Source organism: Mastomys coucha, unplaced genomic scaffold (genome assembly GCF_008632895.1).
Source record: "Mastomys coucha isolate ucsf_1 unplaced genomic scaffold, UCSF_Mcou_1 pScaffold8, whole genome shotgun sequence".
Classification (NCBI taxonomy): domain Eukaryota; kingdom Metazoa; phylum Chordata; class Mammalia; order Rodentia; family Muridae; genus Mastomys; species Mastomys coucha.
In genome coordinates, this window is record NW_022196914.1 from 54,326,529 (window position 1) to 54,348,971 (window position 22,443).

At 44.9% G+C, this 22,443-nt stretch overlaps 1 protein-coding gene across 3 annotated transcripts in view; it reads left to right on the top strand.

Moving 5' to 3' along the window:
• Positions 1-22,443, top strand: part of Arsb (arylsulfatase B) — a 169,890-nt gene that overhangs the window by 121,675 nt on the left and 25,772 nt on the right. The window contains exon 7 of one of the 3 annotated variants that reach the window (XM_031360549.1): positions 11,564-13,159. The exons of the other annotated variants lie outside the window; for them this stretch is intronic. Within the exon in view, the coding sequence (XP_031216409.1) occupies positions 11,564-11,607 (44 nt within the window). The 3' untranslated portion in view covers positions 11,608-13,159. Of the gene's footprint in view, positions 1-11,563; positions 13,160-22,443 lie in introns of those variants that run through there. 3 annotated transcript variants of the gene reach the window in all.

The following is a 22,443-nucleotide window of genomic DNA, read 5'->3' on the forward strand; positions in this document are numbered from 1 at the left end:
AAGCAAGGGTTGCCTCTGTGTGCCCAAGAGGCTGCCCCCCAGCCTTTGCCTCTGTAAAAGGGATACAGGTCACTCTGTCCCATCCTTTGACTGTTGATCTGTCATTGTGTCTCAGAAGACATAGAGCATCCTCACCCAGCTCCATCATAAGAGCTCATCCTGTCTCTGCACCTCTTGAAAATAAAAGCAACTTCCTGGAATGTAAGAAGCGGTTCTCATCATTTAACCACAGTCAGAGGGAAGCTGGGAAAATTTATTGTTCCTGTGTTGTCTACTCAAAGTGTTAAAAGATTAGTGGCAAACACTCTGGTCCAATAAAAAATAAAAGTGTTTTCTATTTGGTGTCAGTTTATGAAAAATAATAGAGGTATCAAATGAGATTAGAGAGAATATACAGAAGTATTTTATAATGGTCCCTGAGTGTGGGGAAGTGTGAGGACAGATAATTTTCATTATCCTTTTGACCTAATTCACTGTATGTATTTTATTTATAATTAAAAATTAAAAAGGAAGAACAAAGGAGAAGGGAAACCAAGCAATACTGTGCTCAGGTTGGACACCACTCTTCTCCCCTCCCCTCCACTCCCCCACCCGCCTAAGTGTGGGAACTCTGCTCAGGGCCTTGGGGCTGGAGTTAATCGTTTGATTTCTCTACATAGTATAGATCTGTATACTGCCTCAGTGACAGTAATAAATTAGGGTGTCTTGATAAAGACCAAACTCATCAATTTTTCCAAAATCTGTATTTGATTAATTCTACAAAGGTCTAGGTCAAAGTTATTCCTCAAAGCTTATTATTTTAACAAAGAAACCCAAGGTTTCCAGGTTTGTCAGAAAATTCATTATCACCGCACAATGGCAAAAGGTCACAAAATGCCTCCTTCCACAAGACAAATCTCTTTTGCTCAACAACCCATTCCCCTAGCAGAACCAAGAAAAACCTCTGACATTTCAGATCCTTTAGCTTCAGGGAAAATAAATGTTCCCCAGATCGTGGAGGAAAATGACAAACAAATTAATGAAAAACAGATCCGTCCCTGCAGTGTACCCGGCTAGGGCAGACCACATGCGTTCACTCTCAGGTCCTGCCACCTCTGCAGAGTGACAGTTTCCACAATGGCATCAGCGCTGTCCTCACAGAAAGCTGTACACACACCACAGCACTGCAAATTAAAGAAACATGCGTCAGAAAAACAGAAAGAGAAACTCCAGTGTTTGACTGTGGCTGGAACTGTGAACTTGTAAGTACAAGCATTTTGGAAGTGACTCAGGCCCTTCTCACAATGCATAAGCAGAACTTGACTGAATTTAGCAGTGCTGTTTTCCCACGTCCTAAAAGTTTCTTCTTTTAATTTTGTATCATTTGTACCTCTGAACACGTTTTCCCCATAGCTTCAGTTTCCACTGGTTAACTAATTTTAACCTTGAGGACATTTCTTCCTTCCTTCTTTTCTTCCTTCCTTCCTTCCTTCCTTCCTTCCTTCCTTCATTTCTTTTTTCTTTTGAACCAAGTAGCATGGACAAAGCCAGAGTTTCCCATGACCCCAGCTGGGTGCCACTGCTAACAGGTTTAATTTTCCCTTTCAGAATCCTTCATTTACTCATTTAAACAATATAGACATGTGGAATTGTATTCATGTATACTGCCTTTCCCCCATGTACATTGTTTCATATAAAGTGTCTTGCCTGCTTTATTTATTTATTTATTTATTTATTTATTTATTTATTTTTGCCATATGCCTTAGTGCTTATCCATTTAGTAAGTAGAGATGAGTGACTTTCCATGCGGGCTGTTTTGCCTCTGGGGGAGACTTGGTGTCTTCTAGAGAGCTTTTTGGTAGTCACTAATGGGAGAGACCAAGGATACTGACAATCACAATGTACATACACATCAGCACCATAACAGAGAGTCATCTACATGGTGTCAAGAATGCCAAGAACACCCCTGTTAGGATCTTCCTCCTCTGACCTGCAGCATAGCCAGTCATACACAGGGTACATTCAGCTGAATCCTTAAACATGTCTGCCTATTCCTTTTCACCACAGCCAGCTCTGTTCCCTGCATACCTCTGTCTTAATCCATTCCTGCTGCTATAACAAAATACCACAGGTCAAACACCTCATAAATATCAGACATTTATTGTTCACAGTTGTGGTGGCCAAAAAGCCCAAGATCAAGTTATCTGCAGATGTAGTGTCTATGAAAGGCTTACTCTCCAAGTCCAAGATGGCTCCCCTGGGCTGTGACCTCTTAAGGCAAATGGGTCCAGAAGGGCAAAGGTGAAAAAGGGAAGTGTCTCTCTTCCTCAGGTCCTCTTGTGAGAGCACTAACGAACCCCAACCATCCTATTCATGGTGGAGGAGCCAAACCACTCCACCTTGTGACCCTACCTCTCAGTACCTTGGGGTCAAGTCCCAGGAGGCCATTCCTTTTAACCACAGCAGCCCCTGCAGGCTACCAAGGTCCTGAACGCCCTGGCTCCTTCTCAGTTGACCACCTTGTACATTTCCCAAAGCGAGTCACCAGGTCTTCCTTCAGCACTCATCCCCCACTTGGCTTCGCCCCTGGCTGTCCTTTCCTCCTCTGTGGTACCAGGCTGGCTTCCCAGAACCATGCTAGGCTCTGTTACTATGGAGATGAACTATGATGGGTCCTGCTCTGCCGACTCTCTGGTCTAGCATCAGGGATTGTGCCAGGATTGCTGACTGACTGGCTGACTGACTGACTGACTGACTGACTGACTGACTGACTGAGATATAGTATTACAGATTATAGAGGCCAGCGAGGAATGCTTTTTCTTCATGGTTCAGAATTTATTACACATTTTATCTCGGTGACTTTCTCCTGAAACACACTTTTCAAACAATAAATCAACAAGAAAGCTCCTTTCTCTCTGCTTACAGCCCCTGCATTGTATCACACTCCTCTCTCTCTCTCTCTGCAGAGAACACACGTGGCCTCTGCCAAGGCTGAGAGCTCCCTTTGAAGAAGCAGTCTGGCTTGTGGGCGGCTAAGGGGAGGGAAGGGTGGTCCTTCTACTGCCAGTCCCCTGCCCTGACTTTCAGCCTCCCCTGAATGGTGGTGCCGTGGGCTTCTGCAGCCTCTCACTCCTTCCAGGAGACTACAGGAGTGGACTGTGAGACAAAGGTGCTGGTGGCCCTCATCTCCCTGGATCAAGAAACCTTAAACATCTACCAAAAACTCAACAGCAAAGGAAATCTCAGCTGTAAATTCAATCCAATACACACCCCTTCAGCTTACACTTAGTGTTCACTATACAGGGTTGCAGGGAGATAGAAAGATAAATGGGATGTTACCCCCAAGAAGCCGGAGCCCACCAGGATGAGGACACATATAAACAGCCACATACAATGCAAAGCAGAATCAAGTTACTACTAAAAAGAGGTTTGAACAAAGGAGCTGAAGGAGAAGGGAGCTTAGTTATAAAGCAGGGACCCAGAGCACGCCTGAAAGCCACTTCCCACCTAAAAACAAGAGGCACTTTAGGTGATGGATTTTTCTTCTGTTTAAACACAAGGAAAGTGGGGTTTCTGAGAGGAGAAATGAGACAGGAATGCATCTAGATTCTCAAGAGTCATTCTGCAAAGCTTCATCACACGGTTGGCTAGCCTGAGTAGAAATGGGAGCTAACCATCTGAGTTCCCGTCTCGCATATGGGATATCCACCTCAGAAAGATGCCTAAGGAGGAAGGCATCCAGTGTTGTACCAGCCCAGCTCAGTCTCCACTGCCGAGGCCCAGCAGCCCGTGTTATCTATCAAGGATTTTATTTTCTATTGAAGCGTATAGACATAGCGCTTGATCGCTTCAGGTCTAACTGCAAAGTTCTTCAAGGTCTCTGTCTAGACCTGTCTACATTTATCTCTCTAATGCCCATGAGGTCCTGGGGTCAGAAAGCACGTAGCTCAGCACGGAGGCCTTTACTAGAGAGTACCAAAGCTTCCTTGGATAAGGAAGCAGATTGGAGGACGGCATGGATACAGACAGGAAGCAGGTGCATGAAATAGGTGGGTAGATACATACACTAGTCATAAGCTTTCGTTCCTTGTTCACTTGTGCTCTATTAATGACGTTCCTCCCCCCATCTCTTTTTTCCTGTTAGAGGCAGAACCTAGAGCCCTATACATATTAGGCAAAGACTTTAACCTCTGAATACTACCACCACACACACACACACACACACACACACACACACACACACACTCCACACACAGCCAAATAATTATATTTCATTCCTCAAGATAGAATTCTAATTGACTGAACGAGAATCTGGAAGGCAGGTAAAGTGTGCTTCTATAAGTTCCAGAGGGTCTCTGTGCTCATGTCTTACTTCTATGTAAGATGAATTTCTAGGAATTCATCTTAAAATGAAGCCCACTGCCTACCTCATGGTCTCTCAGGCAATAGGCTGGGCAAGCTCAGGGTCTCTCTTGACTACAAGTTGCTTTTCGGGCTGGGCTCTGCTTCTGAAGCCATATAGGTCACTGGCAAAAGGCAGTTGCTGAAGCCGTAGGACTGAAGCCCTGCCCTCTACTCAGGGACAGTCAAGACTTTACTTCCTGTCCTCTCTGGCTCCACCTCTGCATTAGAAAACCTTCCTGCATGTACAGGCTTTCTCACCTCCTTGACTGCTGGCAGCCAGAGAAAACACTGTTCTCAGAGGCTCCTGGGATTAGGTTAGACCCTCCAGGTGGTCTCTCTACTAAAGTCATGGAACAGTCACTGTATAGTAGAACACCCTTTGCCCCTAATATAACACATCAGCGCGGCAACACTAGAGGCAAATGCTATGGGAACCGACTTGGAATCTGGCCACCCACTCTCCTGGATGTGACTCTGTCTGACCCTGAAATGATACCTAGAGATCGAAGGCCAGAGAGCTGAGACTGCAGATGGGATGAGAGAGACATAGGAGATGCCTCTGGGAACCAGAGAAAAGCTTTTGCTGGCTGAATCAGATTACTGAGCTGAGAATGAAAAGCCTTTCATTAGTGAGCATTCTGGTTGAGCAAAATATCAAAGCAGCGGGGTCTTTGCCCCTTTAGCTGTTCCTAGATGCAGAGGCATCTTGACTGGAAATGCTATCCTGACACAGTTTTGGCCTGAGAAGTGTACATCTTTCTAGGAAATAACTTTACATGAGGCCTAAGTGCCTGAAGCAGGGACCACAGTTAGAAAGAAGGACTCAGAGGCTGTGTAGCTCATATCTCAATCCCACACCACCTCAGAAGTTCCCCAGAGATGATAGCTCCTCAAATGCTCCCCTTTTTCAGGACACAAACCCATTTCTCCATTTCCTCTGGTTTCTTTTTGCCTTTACTCACAACATGGTGTCACAGGCTTACATTTTGAGCGTTCAGTGATGTTGTGGACCTTCCTTATGGCCCCTATTGTCAGGTCTGGACCTGCCAAGGGGCTGAAGTCAGATACAAACTTCTACAAGAGCTGCCTTTGGGGAAATGTGTGGGGAGGGAAATCAGTGCATGCAAACGCTTTCCTCAACCTTTTCCACAGGCTAGCCCAGGCTGCTAACTTCTGGGCTATGCCTGCCCTCTACCTCACTGGTACACAAAGCAGTGTCTGGTTCTATTTTAAACAAGGCGCTGAAAATGTAGGTGTCCTTGCTTTTCCAGATCTGGTCCTCACCATGAGGACAATAGAAAAGAATCTCTTAAACAAAAAGCAGGGATGGAGTGAAACAATGAGGAGGAGGAAGGAAGGAGGAAGAGGGAGGAAGAGAGGGGGAAGGATGGAAGGAGGGAGGGAGGAAGGGAAAGGAGGCACCCAGGCAAGGTGTTAGGGCTCAGTTTAGCTGGAAAGCATTTCCAAATGTATAAATCCACCACTGCAGAGGGAGACATTTTATCTTTTCAGCAGCCATGGGAATAGAAAAAAATATTTTTAAAATATCACCTTATATTCAAAAGAACTCTTGAAAATTTAATTGGGTTGTAATATAAAACTGAATCACACCAATTCTTTTTTTTAATTGGATATTTTATTTGTTTATATTTCAAATGTTATCCCCTTTCCCAGTTTCCCCTCTGCAAACCCCCTATCCCATCCCCTCTTCTGCTTCTATGAGGGTGCTCCTCCACCCACCCACTCTCACCTCACCTGCCCTAGCATTCCTCTACACTGAAGCATCAAGCCTTTACAGGTTCAAGGGCCTCCCCTTGATGCCAGATAAGGCCCCTTCAGCTCCTTCAGTCCTTCCCCTAACTCCTCCACTGGGGTCCCTGTGCTCAGTCTGATGGTTGGCTATGAGCATCCACATCTGTATTGGTCAGGATCTGACATAGCCTCTCAGGAGACAGCTGTATCAGGCTCCTGTCAACAAGTACCTCTTGGCATCAGCAATACTGTCTAGGTTTGGTGTCTGCATTTGGGATGGATCCCCAAGTGGTACTGTCTTTAGATGGCCTTTCCTTCAGTCTCTGCTCCACTCTGTCCCTGTATTTCCTTTAGACAGGAGTAATTCTCAGTTAAAATTTTGGAGATGGGTGGGTGGCCCCATTCCTCAACCAGGGGGCCATGCCTAACCTCTGGATATGGTCTTGACATGTTCTCCCTCCCCTTTGTGGCGTATTTCAGCTAATGTCATTTCTGTGGGATCCTGGGAGGCTCTTGCTTTCCTGGCATCTGGGACTTTCTGGTTGCTACCACCCCCCGTTCCCCATCTTCTATTGCTACACACTTCTGTTCAATTTCCTGACCCTCTATACATCTCTTCCATTTCCTCCCATACCTGATTCTTCCCCTCTTTTTCCTCTCCCATTCCTCTCTTCCTCCTAAGTCGTTCCCACCCTCTACTTCCCTTGATTATATTGTTTTCCCTACTAAGTAGGACTGAAACATTCACTCTTTGACCTTCCTTCCTCTTGAGCTTCATGTGGTCCATGGAGTTGTATCATGGGTATTCCATGGTCTTTGCCTAATAGCCACTTATCAGTGAGTACATATCATGTGTGTTCTTTTGTGACTGAGTTACCTCACTCATGATGATATATCTAGATCTATCCATTCACCTGCAAATTATGTGAAGTCATTGTTTTTAATAGCTGAGTAATACTCCATTGTGTAAATATACACATTGGAGTGTATCCACATTTTCTGTATCCATTCCTCTGTTGAGGGACATCTGGGTTGTTTCCAGCTTCTGGCTATTATAAATAAGGCTGCTATGAACATAGTGGAGCATGTGTCCTTATTACATGTTGGAGTATCTTCTGGGTATGTGCCCAGGAGTGGTATAGTTGGGTCCTCAGGTAGTACTATGTCCAATTTTCTGAGGAACCACCAGACTGATTTCCAGAGTGGTGGTTCCAGCCTTGCAATCCCACCAGCAATTGAGGAGTGTTCCTCTTTCTCGACATCTTCACCAGCATCTGCTATCACCTGAGTTTTTTATCTCAGCCAATATGACTCGCGTGAGGTAGAATTACATTTCCCTTGTCCAGTCGAGTTTTCCTCAGTTGTTGAATTCTCTGTTTATCTCTGTTTCTCATTTTTTGATAGGGTTATTTGGTTCTTTGGAGTATCCAGTCTATAAGTCTATGTCTTTTTATTGGGAATTGAGTCCATTGATGCTAAGAGATATTAAGGAATAGTGATTGTTGCTTCCTGTTATTTTTGTTGATAGAGGTGGAATTATGTTTCTGTGGCTATCTTCTTTTGAGTTTATTGAAAGATTACTTTCTTGCTTTTTTAGGGTGTAGTTTCCCTCTTTATATTGGAGTTTTCCATCTATTATCCTTTGTAGGGCTGTATCTGTGGGGAGATATTGTGTAAATTTTGTTTTGTCATGGAATATCTTGTTCTCTCCATCTATGGTAATTGAGAGTTTGCTGGGTATAGTAGCCTGGGCTGGCATTTGTGTTCTTGTAGGGTCTGTATGACATCTGCCCAGGATCTTCTAGCTTTCATAGTCTCTGGTAAGAAGTCTGCCGTAATTCTGATAGGCCTGCCTTTATATGTTACTTGCCTTTTTTTCCTTACTGCTTTTAAAATTCTTTCTTTGTTTAGTGCATTTGGTGTTTTTATTATTATGTGGTGGGAGGAATTTCTTTTCTGGTCCAGTCTATTTGGAGTTCTGTAGGCTTCTTGTATGTTCATGGGTATCTCTTTCTTTAGGTTAGGGAAGGTTTCTTCTATAATTTTGTTGAAGATATTTACTGGCCCTTTAAGTTGGGAATCTTCACTGTCTTCTATACCTATTATCCTTAGGTTTGGTGTTCTCATTGTGTCTTGGATTTCCTGGATGTTTTGGGTTAGGAGCTTTTTGCATTTTGCATTTTCTTTGACTGTTATGTCAATATTTTCTAAGGTGTCTTCTGCCCCTGAGATTCTTTCTTCTATCTCTTGTATTCTATTGGTGATGCTTACATCTATGACTCCTGATCTCTTTCCTAGGTTTTCTATCTCCAGGGTTGTCTCCCTTTGTGATTTCTTTATTGTTTTTAATTTCCATTTTTAGATCCTGAATATTTTTGTTCAATTCCTTCACCTGTTTGGTTGTGCTTTCCTGTAATTCTTTAAGAGACTTTTGTGTTTCTTCTTTAAGGGCTTCTACCTGTTTACTTGTGTTCTGTAAAAACACTTTTTTTAAGGGAGTTATTTATGTCCTTCTTAAAGTCCTCTATCATCATCTTCATGAGATGTGATTTTAAATCAGAGTCTTGCTTTTTCATTGTGTTGTGTTTCGGGAAATATTAAAAAGAACAATAGTTCCCACACTTCATCCAGCTACTCTCAGCCCCTGCATGCGGCCTTGAAGGCCAGTTCTTATCTCATGGAGACTCTCTGAGTCAGAGCTCCAAAATCTCTCTACCCTCCATCACTGGCGGGTCACTACCACGCCAGCCCCATGCTTCAAAATCCCCACTGCCTTTGTGGTGCACATCTAGCAAACCCCAGCTTTGCCACCATACCTTTCTCTCTTGAACCCAGTCGAACCACTGCATGAAGGAAAACGACACACAAACTTAGTTCAGAAACCCTGGTAACTCACTCACTGGGTGAAACAACTAGAATCCTAATCTTGTAAGCCATATTAAATCTAAATCCTCCAGCAGTGAATCCTAGCGGGTTCGCCATAAAAGCTAAGAGACACTAGTAGCTACATCTTGCCCTCTTGCTATCCCCATCCAAAAAGCCCCTAACTTTCTTGCTTCCTCTCTTCCTCCATCCAACCAGGAAGTCCTACCGACTCCCCCTTTATTCTTTTGGGAGAAGGTTCACAAGAAATCACCTGAGTACAGGACTCATTCCTCATTCCTCCTGGGAAAGCAGAATTAACATCAAAATACAGACATTACCAGGGCCATCCACAACAGTGTTGTGGTATCCAGGGCTTGCTGTGGTGGTAAAACTGGGTTCTGATGATGCCAAGTAGGCTTGGTTTCTGTTGCTTATGTCTTTGCACTTGCCTCTTGCCATCTGGTTATCTGTGGTGTTAACTGGTCTTGCTGTCTCTGACTGTGGCTTGTCCCTCTTGTAAACCTGTCTGTGTCTCAGCACTGCTGGGAGACTAGCTCTCTCTGGCTGGAATTTGGGTATGGAGAGCTGTGGCACAGGGTCGGCTCTGGGGCACAGATGGGAAAACCCACCTTAACTCTTAATTTTGAACATTATTTTCTTTCATTGATTGATGTATTTTATTATTGTTTTCCTTGAGTTTAGGATTTTTTTGAGAAGGTTGTTTGTTTATTTGGGGTTGGTTTTTGTTGTTGTTTTGCTTTGTTTTCTTGTTTTTATGCCTTTTTGTATTCAACAAATACTTGTTGCTACCTTGTGTCTATGACACTGTGGTCCTGGCATACCACATACTATGATACTCACTCTTTACCATATATAAAAATCTTCACAGTAACATGTTAAAAATCCAGCTTCCTGGGAGCCTCCCTTTAAATAGCTCAGGATCCTTCAGTGTGTTGATCAACACACACACACACACACACACACACGCACACGCACACGCACACGCACACGCACATGCACACGCACACGCACACGCACACGCACACGCACACACACACACCACTCTAAAGTGTAGATGACTTGGGGTCTGCCCTTTGAGGAAGGTGTCATAAAAAGAGTCTAAGCCATAGTTTCTTATGCAAAGAACACATCATTGCTGGATCGGGGCTAGACAGTCAACATGTGTAAGATGAGTTATTAATGTCCTTGGTGGATGCCAAAATGCCAAGCAAGAAGCAGAGAAACCAAATGTGAGAGGAAAGAAATTGAGAGACAATGGGGTCCCCAGAAGATTAAAATAAAGGACCGATTATCGGGTTTTAATTGAGCCTTTAAGAATGAAGGGAAGGATGAATGAGGGAGGAGTAGGGGGACAAGTGAAGGAGCATGATCAAGGTGCATATATTTTAAAAGAACATAGAGAAGGCATTGGGTGGGAATGTATGCACAGAGGCAGGTGGCCTTGTATGGTCAAGACAGCTCAAAGCAGCTCAGACAGACTGAGTCAGATGGCTCCACTGCTATGGTGAGCTTTGAACTACAGCCTCGTTCTTCTCTCTTATGAGGTTGCTTTCCAGAATATTTCATAAAGTTTTGCACATGGACACCTTTGAAATACTTGCAGTGCAGTATGTGTTCTTTGAGCCTGGTTTAAGTGTCTGCTCTGTTGGGAAATTCTGGAGACTCCAATAGCATCAGATTATAAAGTTCAAATGCAAAGGCTTTCCCTAAGAGCATATTCTTTGCCCTTGCATATTTTCCTTCAGAAGTGGCAGCCTCGACGGTGAAGACTTCAGTACAAATCAGTGAAACCAAGGAAAATAGTCTCAAAATAAAATGTGGGAACAGTTTGTCAGCCTCTGCAGTGTGGTGCCCCTGTCTGTTCACACACCCCATCATCACAATTCATTCTTCTTACGGGCTTCATTAAATTGCTGTTATTAAAGAGTGCTTGATGGATATACCACCGCTTTCTCACTCCAACATTTTGAATATTGGAATAAAATTCCTGAAAACATTTTATGTCTTATTAAAATCGTAAGAAATTGAGATACCCCGTTCTTGCTAGTATTCATCATAAAGAAAAAGAAGTAGAAAGTTTATCATGCCACAAGATTCTGTTGTTTACAGATGAATCACTGCTGCAGGGTTTTATTTGATGAGTTCTGTGTGGCTTCAGGTAAAGAAAGCCCAGGGTTTAATTTGCATTGTGTAGCTGTTAGTGAAAATATATGTATTTATTCTGTCTATGCATAGTCAGTCTATAAACTTTTTATCATCAGTGATTATACTCATGTGTGCCCAATTTAAGCACTAAGCTCTCCTGCTTGTATTTTATACATCTAATGGTGGTGGAGAGAGAGAGAGAGAGAGAGAGAGAGAGAGAGAGAGAGAGAGAGAGAGAGAGAGAGCTAGCGCAGGCTGTCCCTTTAACTCTCTGTAATTTGACCAGCATTTGAGGTGAATTGAATTCTCTGAGCTTTTTTTTCTTTCAAACCCCTCTTCACTGCTGTATGGCTGTTCCTGATCTATTATTACATACATTTATCTCACACACTGGTAGGTCTGAAGTCCTCCTCAGCCTGGATTCAGATGGCCACTCACTGAAGACTCCATTTGCTCTCCCTCCTGTCTGCCTCACCATTGAAATTCTTCTGGCAGGTGCTCAGGCCTGCCTTACCTCCTGTGTGCCAGTGGACGTTGTCATGCATCCTCTGGACCTTGCAGACTCTCAAGCACCTGCCTATTGTTGCATGAACTCTGGCCCACACTTCAGATGAGATTGCCTGTGTGCATGCTCCTGTTTCCATGGTGACCTGCCTATGGATCACATGTGCAGGTGACCCCGGCATAGTCTTTCCTCATAAGAAGCACATACAAGGGTGTGACTCTTTATAATTGCTTGAACAGTCAAATGGATCTGAATATACATCTTTGAAAGAGCACGTGGCAAAACGTTGGAACAGTGAAATCAGTATGGGGTCAGTTCACTTGGCAAAGAGTCTTTGACACCATGGATGGATAATAGGTTTTCATCTGCACTAATAATTTGCCTTTTTCCAATATTAAGTTTCTGCTTTCAATGTTTTGAGGGATAGAATGTGGTCAGAATTCTATGCTCATTGCTTCACAGAATATATAGTTCCAGAGGTCCTCTGTAATTCTGATGTTGATACACCCCAAGGAGAATTGGCACGTCCCATTCACACATCTGGTTTGCTTTAGGCAAGGGAACTTTCTCGTGCCAGAATGGCTTTTGGTGGATATAGGAAATCTGCTTTATGTTGAGCCTCTGCAACTCACAGATGCAAATGTTTAAAAACATGGCCATTTCTTCATCTGAAATGTCCCCAGTCACTACTTTCGTCCAAAGAAAGAAAGAAAGAGAGAGAGAGAGAGAGAGAGAGAGAGAGAGAGAAAACCCACAAAACAAAACCCCTTACTGTGTTATAAATCCATTGTGTACAATCCTTATTCGCTCATCTCATGGCTCAGATCGGATTGGACTTAACTGTTTAGTGACATCCTATAGTAAATGCCCATGTCCTGGTCTGCTCTGCTAGTTTACATCCTCTTGATGGAATGCATTATTATTCCACTCCATGGGGAAGAACCTCAGACACATCACCATCTGCTTGGGAAGATGAGGCAGCCACACTAACCCTGAAGAGGTGACATGTGGTGGGTGGTACGAGGTACGAAACAGGCCTCTTGCTCTCTATCTGCCTCCAAAAGCAAGAAGCCACTCCATCCTGCTGTGCCTACAGCTTAAACCATTTTTTTTTTTTTGCTCCAGATTTGAAATTTAATCCTATATTTTCTATGAGAAACTTAACTTTTCTTATATTGCTAATTGTTATATTGGATTCTTTTTTTTTTTAAAGAAACTTTCTGTGTAGGAAAAAGTTTAGCTATGTTAACAGCACTAGGTCAAAGATTCAAGACCTTTGAGAACTTGGAAGGAATCCAGCCCCAGTCATGTTGTAATACAACTGAACACAGGGCTTTGTGGCTGAAGTCGCCACCCCCATCTGCCTCGAAGCACAGGAAGGCTAACTGTAGTGGATTCTAGTAAAGATGTTCAACTCACATGTCCCCGGGCAGCGGCCTTGCATTATGTTCTCTTAAAATGCATACAAAATAAAAAACTCAAAAGCCATTCAGTGAGAAAGGTTTGCGGCTGAAGGTACAGCCTTGATGGCATCTTGAACGAGAACTGGGTAGTGTGTCCCCAGAAAATGAGCTCACATGGCAAAAACAGACAAAATCTACCCCCTGCCAAACTCTCCGTCAGCAGAAATCTGGTCTGCTTTCCCAAATGGAATGTGGATTTCCAAAGTTGAGACAATCTCTTTCCAAAGCAAATGAGAAACAAATACGTCCTGGGCACTGGCTCTGCTTTTCATCCACTGCACAGATTTCCCACTGGGTTGTTCCTATCTGCCATTTCCCAACCAGCAAGTGGTCCTGGGACTTAACAGGGTCAAAAAACACAGGCTGGCTAGAGATAAAAATCGCTCGCTCACTCTTACTTGCCTTACTGCCCTGACTTTGCATAGCAGGCTCAGTGTCTGCCCCCTGAAAACAGCTGACCAAGGTTTTATGGAAGGGACTATACCTGGGTCTTGCTTACAGAGTCAGTACACCAGCCTCTGCCCACACCAGCAGCTGCTGAGTCCTGTCTGTTGCCAGAAGTCCTAAGGCCAGCCAAGACCATAGGGCCCGGAAAGAAGGCATGTAACATGAGAAATTTGTCAACAGGTAAGGGGGGCCATGCCAGGCCTGCAGGTAAGGGAAGTCCTTATAGCCAGGACACTGTGATCACCACAGGACCTGGAGTGAGACGGCAAGTGTGACCAGGCATCCCAAGCCACACAGTTGAGGCTCCATTCTAGTATTAGGCCACACCCTGACCTTGGCAACCTCAACATGATAGGTACCTTTCCAAGCTCCTCATGAAAGGTGGGAACTAGTGGAATGGCAGTCACCTCAGGCCTCCACCTCCAACCAGGCCTGGCCTTTCTTCCATGTTTGTCATGATGCCTGTGGAAAACCCCTCAGTGAGCCCTTGATGCTGACCCAAGGCAAAGCTGACCCCAGGCCATACCGCAGAGCCTCTACACAGGTTGGACTCTGCTTAGCACTGTCCCCTTGCCCTCCCTGAGCCATATGCCCACGGCTTCAGCTAGCCTTCATGCTGATCTTTGACCCATACTGTATTTTTCTGCATCTCTGTGTGGTAAAACTGCACTCACTCTTTGAAGCCCATTTCAAATGGGTTCTCCATGTTGGGCCTTCCTGCCCACCACCACACTACCTTTCTTGATAGAATTAAATACTGATTTTTTATCTCAGCATTTTCTACGCATTTAGCTCATCACAATAGGGTTATTCGTCCCCAGAGACCTGGAGGCCTGTTCATACCTCTTGGTGTTTCTCACAGTCCACTCCTGGGCACGTAGCTTATCTCCCACAAGCATCTGTTTTTACAGTTCATACCAAGATGGAAGCCTTTGATTCATTAACATTTTGGCTCTGATTAATTGAGGAAATAAAAGCAGGGCCTATGGGACATCCGGTTTATTGGTGACTTTCCCCACCCATTACAGGCCCGGCAAAAAGTCATCCTGGTTCCTTGAAGCATAGCATAGAAGCCCATTCTGAGGCAGGAAGATGCACTCTATTGAGGGCTTCCACTGAAATTGATCCCTTGAGGCCTTCAAAAGTATTTGGCTTTTGGAAGTGCCTGTGGCTCCAGAGGTCAGTGGACTACTTTGATGAAGTTCCCTGTTCCAGAGGTATAAATGCAACACAGATTGAATCTCACTCCACCCAGTACAGGATGCTCCTGCCAGCACACTGGGTTCTGCCTGATACTTGCCTATCAGCCACTCAGGAGGTCACAGACTTCATCAGAAAAGTGACCGGGAGTCTGGGGAGATGGCTCAGTCTGTGTTTGCCATGCAAGTGTGAGGACCTGGGTCCAGATCTCTAGTACTCCTATAAAAGTTAGCTGTTACAGGATGTGTCTGTGGTCCCTGAGCTGGAAAAGTGGAAGTGGGTGGATCCCTGGAGCTCACTGGCCAGCCAACTTAGCTAAAGAGGTAAACTGCAGGTTCAGTAAGAGACTGGAATAAAACCAAAACTATAACAAAACAAAACTGAAGTGGAGAGCCAGTCAATTAAAACAACAACAACAACAAAACCAACAATATAGACCTCTGTCCTACATACATATACACATAAGCACACACATGTATTTATCTTTCTCCTCTCTCTCTCTCTATCTCTCTCACTCTCTCTCTCTCCCTCCCTCTCTCTCCCTCTCTCTCATACACACACACACACACACACACACATACATGCACACACAGATAGAAAATTATGCAGAGTCAGACTTTCAAACACCAACTGAATATGTAAGAGCTACCAGAGACATGTCTACTCATCTTTGCATATTAACTCAATTTTAATGTGACAATCTTACTGGGATTATAAGTGTGCTTGTTTTAAAATTCTTTGTCTTTTAGACACATACTGAAACAGTTACCGAGGAAATGATGTTTGACAGTGGGTTTAAAGTAATACGGGAAGGAGAGACTAAGTCAAGAGAAAAACATGGCCACAGGATGGCATTTGTTAGAGCTGGCTTTGGGATAATACTTAGTTTTCCAGTATGTCTGATATTTCTCATACCTAGGTGGTCTTAGCGGAAAGGCTACTTTGTTCTTGGGCCCTCCTGTCTTAGATTTTCTCTTATTGTGTCTCTTCGCTTTGTTCAAAGTCACTCCTGAGGATCCTTAGTTAGGAGAGGCTAAATTACTGGCTCCCATTGAAAGCTTTCCCTAAGTTCTGTCAAATAGGTTTCAAAGTCTTTGAAATTTAGTTCCTTCCTCTTCACAAGGAGATCTGACAGAGGACTAGAATTCTGAACTATGGGCTGAGGTGTCCCCTTTGAGCAGTGGTTTTTAACCTGTGGGTCATGACCCCTTTGTGGGGAGCTGAACAACCCCATCACAGTGGTCACCTAAGACCATCAGAAAGCACAGATATTTACATTATGATTCATAACAGCAGAAGATTACAGTTATGAAATAGTAACAAAAATAATTTTATGGTTGGGGGTCACCACAACATGAGGAATTGAATTAAAGGGTTGCAGTGTTAGGAGGCTGAGAGTGACAACCTTTGAAGCTCATCCCTTGCCTTTCTCCAGTAAAGAGTAGAGAGAGAAGTGTGCCATTTACAATGTGCCTGGGTCCCAGGGGAACTGGCAAGGGAGCATTTGCATGGAAAGACACTTCAGTAGAACTGAAGCTAGTTAGACACTCCCCAATGAAGATGGGGCTCTGGCTCTTTCTGAAAGAGCCAGAGACCTCTGGCCAGCAGGGAACATAAACCATGGAATGCAGGCTCCGTGCTGAATTATTTAACCTCCCAAATGTTTCCATTGGGTCTCCCTCTAGACCAGAGGCTCTCTAGTCCATTAGCATAGTGTTTTCCAGTGTGGGGTTTCACCAGCCCTCTCCTTAACCACCAGCACACCCCAGCATGATACGGACAGTCGCTCTCTGCTTCCCTGTCGTCTTTGGCCACTCTCACCTTCCTGGCCATACACACAATAGCTATGGTTGTGAGAGAGCAGAGAGAGACTGGAGTGGAAGTGTCAGCGTGATGACAGTGTGCCAGCTGGAGAAGACACTAGTCGGATGGTGGAGTTCTCAGCTGCATCTACCTATTTCAACTAGCTATCTTTGCTGACTTCCAGTATTGGCTGCTGTAGCCATAGAAACACAGCCCAGATGTCACCAGGCAGTTAGGATACAGGGAAGACAGATAATTGAGAGTTCCCAGGCAAGTCCAGGAGACTGGGATGTACCAAGGCAAGTGGTAGGTAGAAGACAAAGAATAGAGTCAGAAGAGTGGCTGACTGGAAACTGAGAAGTAGGCTTGAGTGTGGCATAGCTACAGGGTTTTGGAATACATAAAAGAGGCTAAACAAACATGTCACTGCTGTAACAGGCATAGGAAAGGAGACCTAATCCAGACACTGCATCCTGTGCCTGGGAAAGTTCTGAGGACTCCATCCCAGGCAGTGTTAGCTGTCGGTGTGAACATGAGGTTCAGCATGGTGACTCATACTACAATGCCAGCCCTTGAGAAGCCAAAGCAGAAGGGTCACTATAAGATTGAGGCCATGGGAGCTGGAGAGACGGCTCAGCAGTTAAGAACACTGACTGCTTGCTCTTCCGAAGGTCTTGAGTTCAAATCCCAGCAACCACGTGGTGGCTCACAACCATCCATAATGATGCACCAGACACCTTCTGGTGTGTCTGAAGACAGCTACAGTGTACTTACATATAACAATAAATAAATCTTTGGGCCTGAGCAAGTGGGGCCAGAGTTCAATTCCCAGCAACTACATGATAGCTCACAACCATCTGTATAGCTACAGTGTACTTATATACATAAAATAAATAAATAGGTCTTTAAAAACAAAAAAAAGATTGAGGCCAGCCTGGGCTACCCACTGAGTTGGACGTTAGCCTCTTCTGCTATGGAGCAAAATCCTGACTAAAATCCTGACTAGAAGAACAAAAACTCACAAAATCAAACTAGGTGTAAGAGTGTGATGTCCACTGGGGACCCTGGCTCTTGTCATTCCTTATTCCCTCTAGACTGCCTCATACTGCTAAACAACAGGGTAAGATGGTAAGAGGAGAATAGTCCAGAGGAAATAGTTTTGACAGTAACGGTAAAGCTCATCTTTCCTCTCTGTTTTACGTCACCCACTTGAGTCCTTACCCCATGATAACTATTAGCCTACTCAGTTCTCACAGCAACCCATGAAAGTAGGTGTCCCAGTAGCACTCCCAGTTTTCAGAGAGGAAAGTGAGCCATAGGCAAGGTAAGTTGTTTATGTTTCCTGGCAACCTAGCAGGACCCTGGCACTGCATCCAGGCTCACAGGGTCCACCGCAGTGTTACTGACCTGCGGTGTTGAAGAACTCTGCTGTCTTGGGCCTGGAGAGACGGCTCAGTATGTCAGAGCAGAGGACCCGAGTCGAATGTCCAGCACCACGTGGTGGTTCACTCTAGGCTCGCTTCTGATCCCTGTGTGTAGTAGGCACAAGCATGGTGCTCATACCTACATACATGCAGGCAAAACACTCACACACATAAACTGTTAAAATCTAAAACAGAACAACAATAACAACTAGTTTCTTGGGATGTTCCATTCCTGAGGTGATTCTGCACCCTCTATCCAGGTACTGTCTCAGGCCTGCAGAGCCAGCCAGTTCCCAGAGGCTCAGCCTATGATTTTAGTCTGTGGACATCCCAGCTTGCCTAGGCAATTCCCTCATCGGACGACAGGCATGCTAACCAAGAGTGTATTCCCACATCACCCTCCCTTGTTCTGACTTCTTGTCAGCCAGAGAGAACAGAAAAATCCAGCTCTAACAAGAATATGAACTTTGCTCTCTCTCTCAGCTGCAGCTCCTACTGCCATGGAATGGGGGTGGGGTGCATGCATGCTTTTCCTTGAGAGGCAGAAGAAGGGTGGGAGGGAAAGAACTAGAAATCAGAGTAACCAAGAGCAGCAGAGATGGTCTTCTACCAGCCTCACTGTGTCCTCTTCCTGTGATTGCTCAGCATTTATCACAGGCCTGCAGTCAAATCACAATGCAGGGGCCAGATGGCAACGCTGAGCTGCCTGTGGGCCTTACTGGCATGCTGATTCTCGCCACAGATAAGTGGTAAATGCGAAAGTAAATCAGTATCAGATAAACCTGATGTGATTATCGGATTAGGCCGTTACTTGTTATACCATTCAACAAACCTGAGAGAAGGCCCTGGTGTTTTCCAACAGCCTCATGGAGGGAGATGTGCTTTCTAAAGCTATAACATTGTCCCAGGGCTCTGCCCAGCACATTCATTCTCCCTCTCCCCCTCCCCTCTCTCTCCCCCTCTCCTCCCCTCCCCCTCCCCATCCCCTCCCCTCCCTCTCCCTCTCCCTCTCCCTCTCCCTCTCCCACACACACACATGTAAAACGTATTTTATTGTTCTTTAAAACAGTCCAGGGTTTGGTTTTAAATCAGTTTGCACGTCTTTCATCAGTCCAACTTCTCTCTCACTTGTCAACTGACTTCAGCCAGCAATACGTTATCAAAGTCATTAAATCCAAAAGGAAAAAAAATAAGTTTTAATTTTGAGGAGAGGAAAAAAGTCCAGTTCTGAAAACAATTAACATTAGTCTTCTTTAAAACAAAATGGAACCGGCTTTATGTCACTTTACCCATCCCTCTCCTCACACAGAACAGGGCTGCAATTCTGTCTCTGGCAGGCGCTGATACTGATGGTCGCCTGTGGGCGCACACCCTCACAGGAGCATGCCACATGAATTCTTTTGAGGAAACCTGGGAGGACCTCTGTGCCTTTAGGAAGCACTGGGTGAATTCTCATATCATAAGACCCTCCAAGCCAATGCTAACTGTCTCAGGTTGGCAAATATTTTACAAGGTGTGAGCTAAGCACTATGAAAGGATCGTGCCTGAGACAGCTGCTGTCCTCAGCTGGCCCTGACTCTAGACTCATCGGTGAACCTCAAAAGACACACATGGGGCCCCCACAGCACCTACCCATTCCCTAGGAGGGTGCAGCTATGAGAGCTGCTATTATAAGTAGAGCCAGTTCTTACCAGCCACCAGTCACCGTTAAAGTAAGAGCTGCCCATTTTTGTCTCCTCTCCAGGATCCACTCTTTGAAAGCATTTGGGTAATTACAGCCTCCATTGCTACCTTTGGCTGTTAGTTTTAGTGGATTAATTATCTGCCATGTCAAGAGATTTCCCCTGATCCCTTTGAGATGCTCTTTCCCAGCTGTGGCTGTTTTAGAATTTCTCGGGAGGTCAGACTAGTTCCGTGGTTTCCATTTATTCCCATGTCATGTGAAAGTGAGCCATTCCCAGCCTTTCTCCCTTTCTCCTCCAGCTTATTCTTACTTTCTCAACAGGAGCGTAAGGTGGCCAGGAAAGGAACTCAGCTCCTTTAGAGTTCCTAATCCACCCTGGGCTGGGGTGAGGCATGGGCTCTCTGTTTTGATTCCATCTGTAGCAAGTGATGCTAATCCTCAGAGCCTCTCTTCCCCTGGCATCTGTGGCTGACTTTGCAAGAGCCTAACTAAGCTCTGTGAAGAAATAATCTGAGTGAAACCCAGTTCCTACCCCAGCACTGGGCACAGGGTAGTTACTCAATAAATATTGTCTGGAATAACGAACGAATAGTGCCCTGTGTTCCCTGGGAGAAAGAGCTCCAGTCTGTATAGTACTCACATTGTCTGAGACGCTGGAAGGGATTTCCATTGGATAAATCAGGAAAGCTGACAGACAACCAGCAAGCCCTAATGACCCTTCCTCCCATATCCACCTCCCACTGTGCTGGGGTTACAGATACAAGTGCTTCCATGCACAGCTTTTTACATGGGAGCTGGAGATTTGAACTGAGGTCCCCATGATTGCACAGAACCACCCACCCTTAGCTATCTCCACAGTCTGAGTTTATTTTCTTTACATCTACCCCTCTGCTCTTCCCACTTAGCCTCAGACCCTGTTTGCACATCATTGTCAAATCCCGATGTGACTTCAGAACTCCCACTCACTTTCTATCTAGTGATGTTTATCAAACAGATAGTGCCTGATAAAGGGATCATAGTATTGTGTCCTGGAGCAAAGAATTAAACACGTGGATAGCAGCAAATAAAGTGTGAAGATTAAGAAAGATACTAACTAGGGAGAAAGGGGGTGGGGCTGGGGCCCGAGGAATTCTGCTACTCAAGAGAGCCCTGCTGTGACTAGACTTTGGGCGTTTGACCTTTTGTCACCTTAGCGAGTCCCTTGGGGGCTCATTTACATATCACAGCTTTTCTTCACTGTGCTTTGTACCTGTAGTTCTTCATACAATCTCAAGCGCGGAGCATCTCATTAGCATCTTCAATCTCCATCCACAGGTGAGTGTTTCAGGATCATAAAGATTCAGTCGTGTTTGGATAGTGCAGTTATCTCTGTATCTGTGAAGGTGCTCATTTTAGTTGGCCTCAGTAGGAGGGGAAGGAATAGTTTCTAGCCTTCCTCTTTGCCAACTTGTTTTTTTTTTTTTTCCTATGTGAATATTCTAAAACTTTGTGTAAGGCCTTATAGACCTCTCCCTCACCAGTCTCAGTGCTTCCTACAGAATATATAGCACATGGCTGAGCAAAGCAGTCATGTAAGTGGTCAGACCTTTTATAGAAAGATACATACATGTAGTGAAAGTAGAATGCTTGTCATAAAAGATTAACAGGAGCTAGGTTGACTTGGAAGGCCAAAAATGCACCTGTGCCAACATGATTTGATCAGAGGCCTAGAGAGGGAGTTATCCAGGCAAAGTGTCGTCTAGTTAGCTCCCTAGGTAGACATACAGAAAGGTGCAAAGACACCAGCATTGGAGAAAGCCCAGGCTGGGCCAGCAGAGCTCAGAACAGCCAGAGTGTGTCAAGCACTAAAAACCCTGTGCAACTGTATGAGAACACAGTCCAAGACTGGAGTACTGTGAGAATAGAGTGCTTGTGAGAAAACTCCAAGAAAACAAGAGTCTTCAAAGCAAGTGTTGGAATGTGTTTTTGTGCTCCTCCCAGGAGTGAGTTTACTTCAGCTGTTGCTGTTCGTATACCTCTATGGAAAAGTGCTTTGGCCACGTGTGCCTTGCTTGTCCTTGTGATTGAACACCCTACTCATGTGACTCTTAACCCTCAGAGTGATGCTCTGAATAAAATGAACTACTGCATGAGACTTTAGTCCGCCTCATTTTAAGGCTCTGCTCTCCCTGAGGTTCATGCTCAGGGAGAGATCAGTAAGTAGAATTGAACTGTTCCTAGCAAAGGCAGTAGTATGAGATGACCCAGGACAAGTGGACTGGTTAAAATAATGCTGCAGACTGAACAGGGCCCAGTGTGTGTGAGCTAAGACCGCATACGCATTTGTTTCCCATTCTCAGACAGTGGGAAGTGGGGCCGCTTCCAAGCAGTGGTTTGGAGACCGCAGTTCTTTCCTCCATGCATCTCTGCGAGTTCGGTGAGCTGCCAGAGCTGCGTGTTTGTCTACATGGAGGGTACAGGAGCATATTCTGGCCCACAGGCTACTCCCATCTTATACTCCCCAGCATGCAGAGGAAACAGAAGTGCTATTAGTGCTGTCTTTTGGAGGAGATGGAGCAGGTGACACAGGCCTGATGGGCCATGTCGAAGTTCTGGCTCCCTTCATAGTGCACCAAGGGAGGCTGCATGTGTGGTAAACCCATTCATTATTGGTGAACCCACCAGGTAACGTGGCCCCCATCACAAGGTTCCCACACACTCTGCTTCAGACCTCTCAGTTCCTGTTCAGGCTCTGTTGGCCATCTACACTAC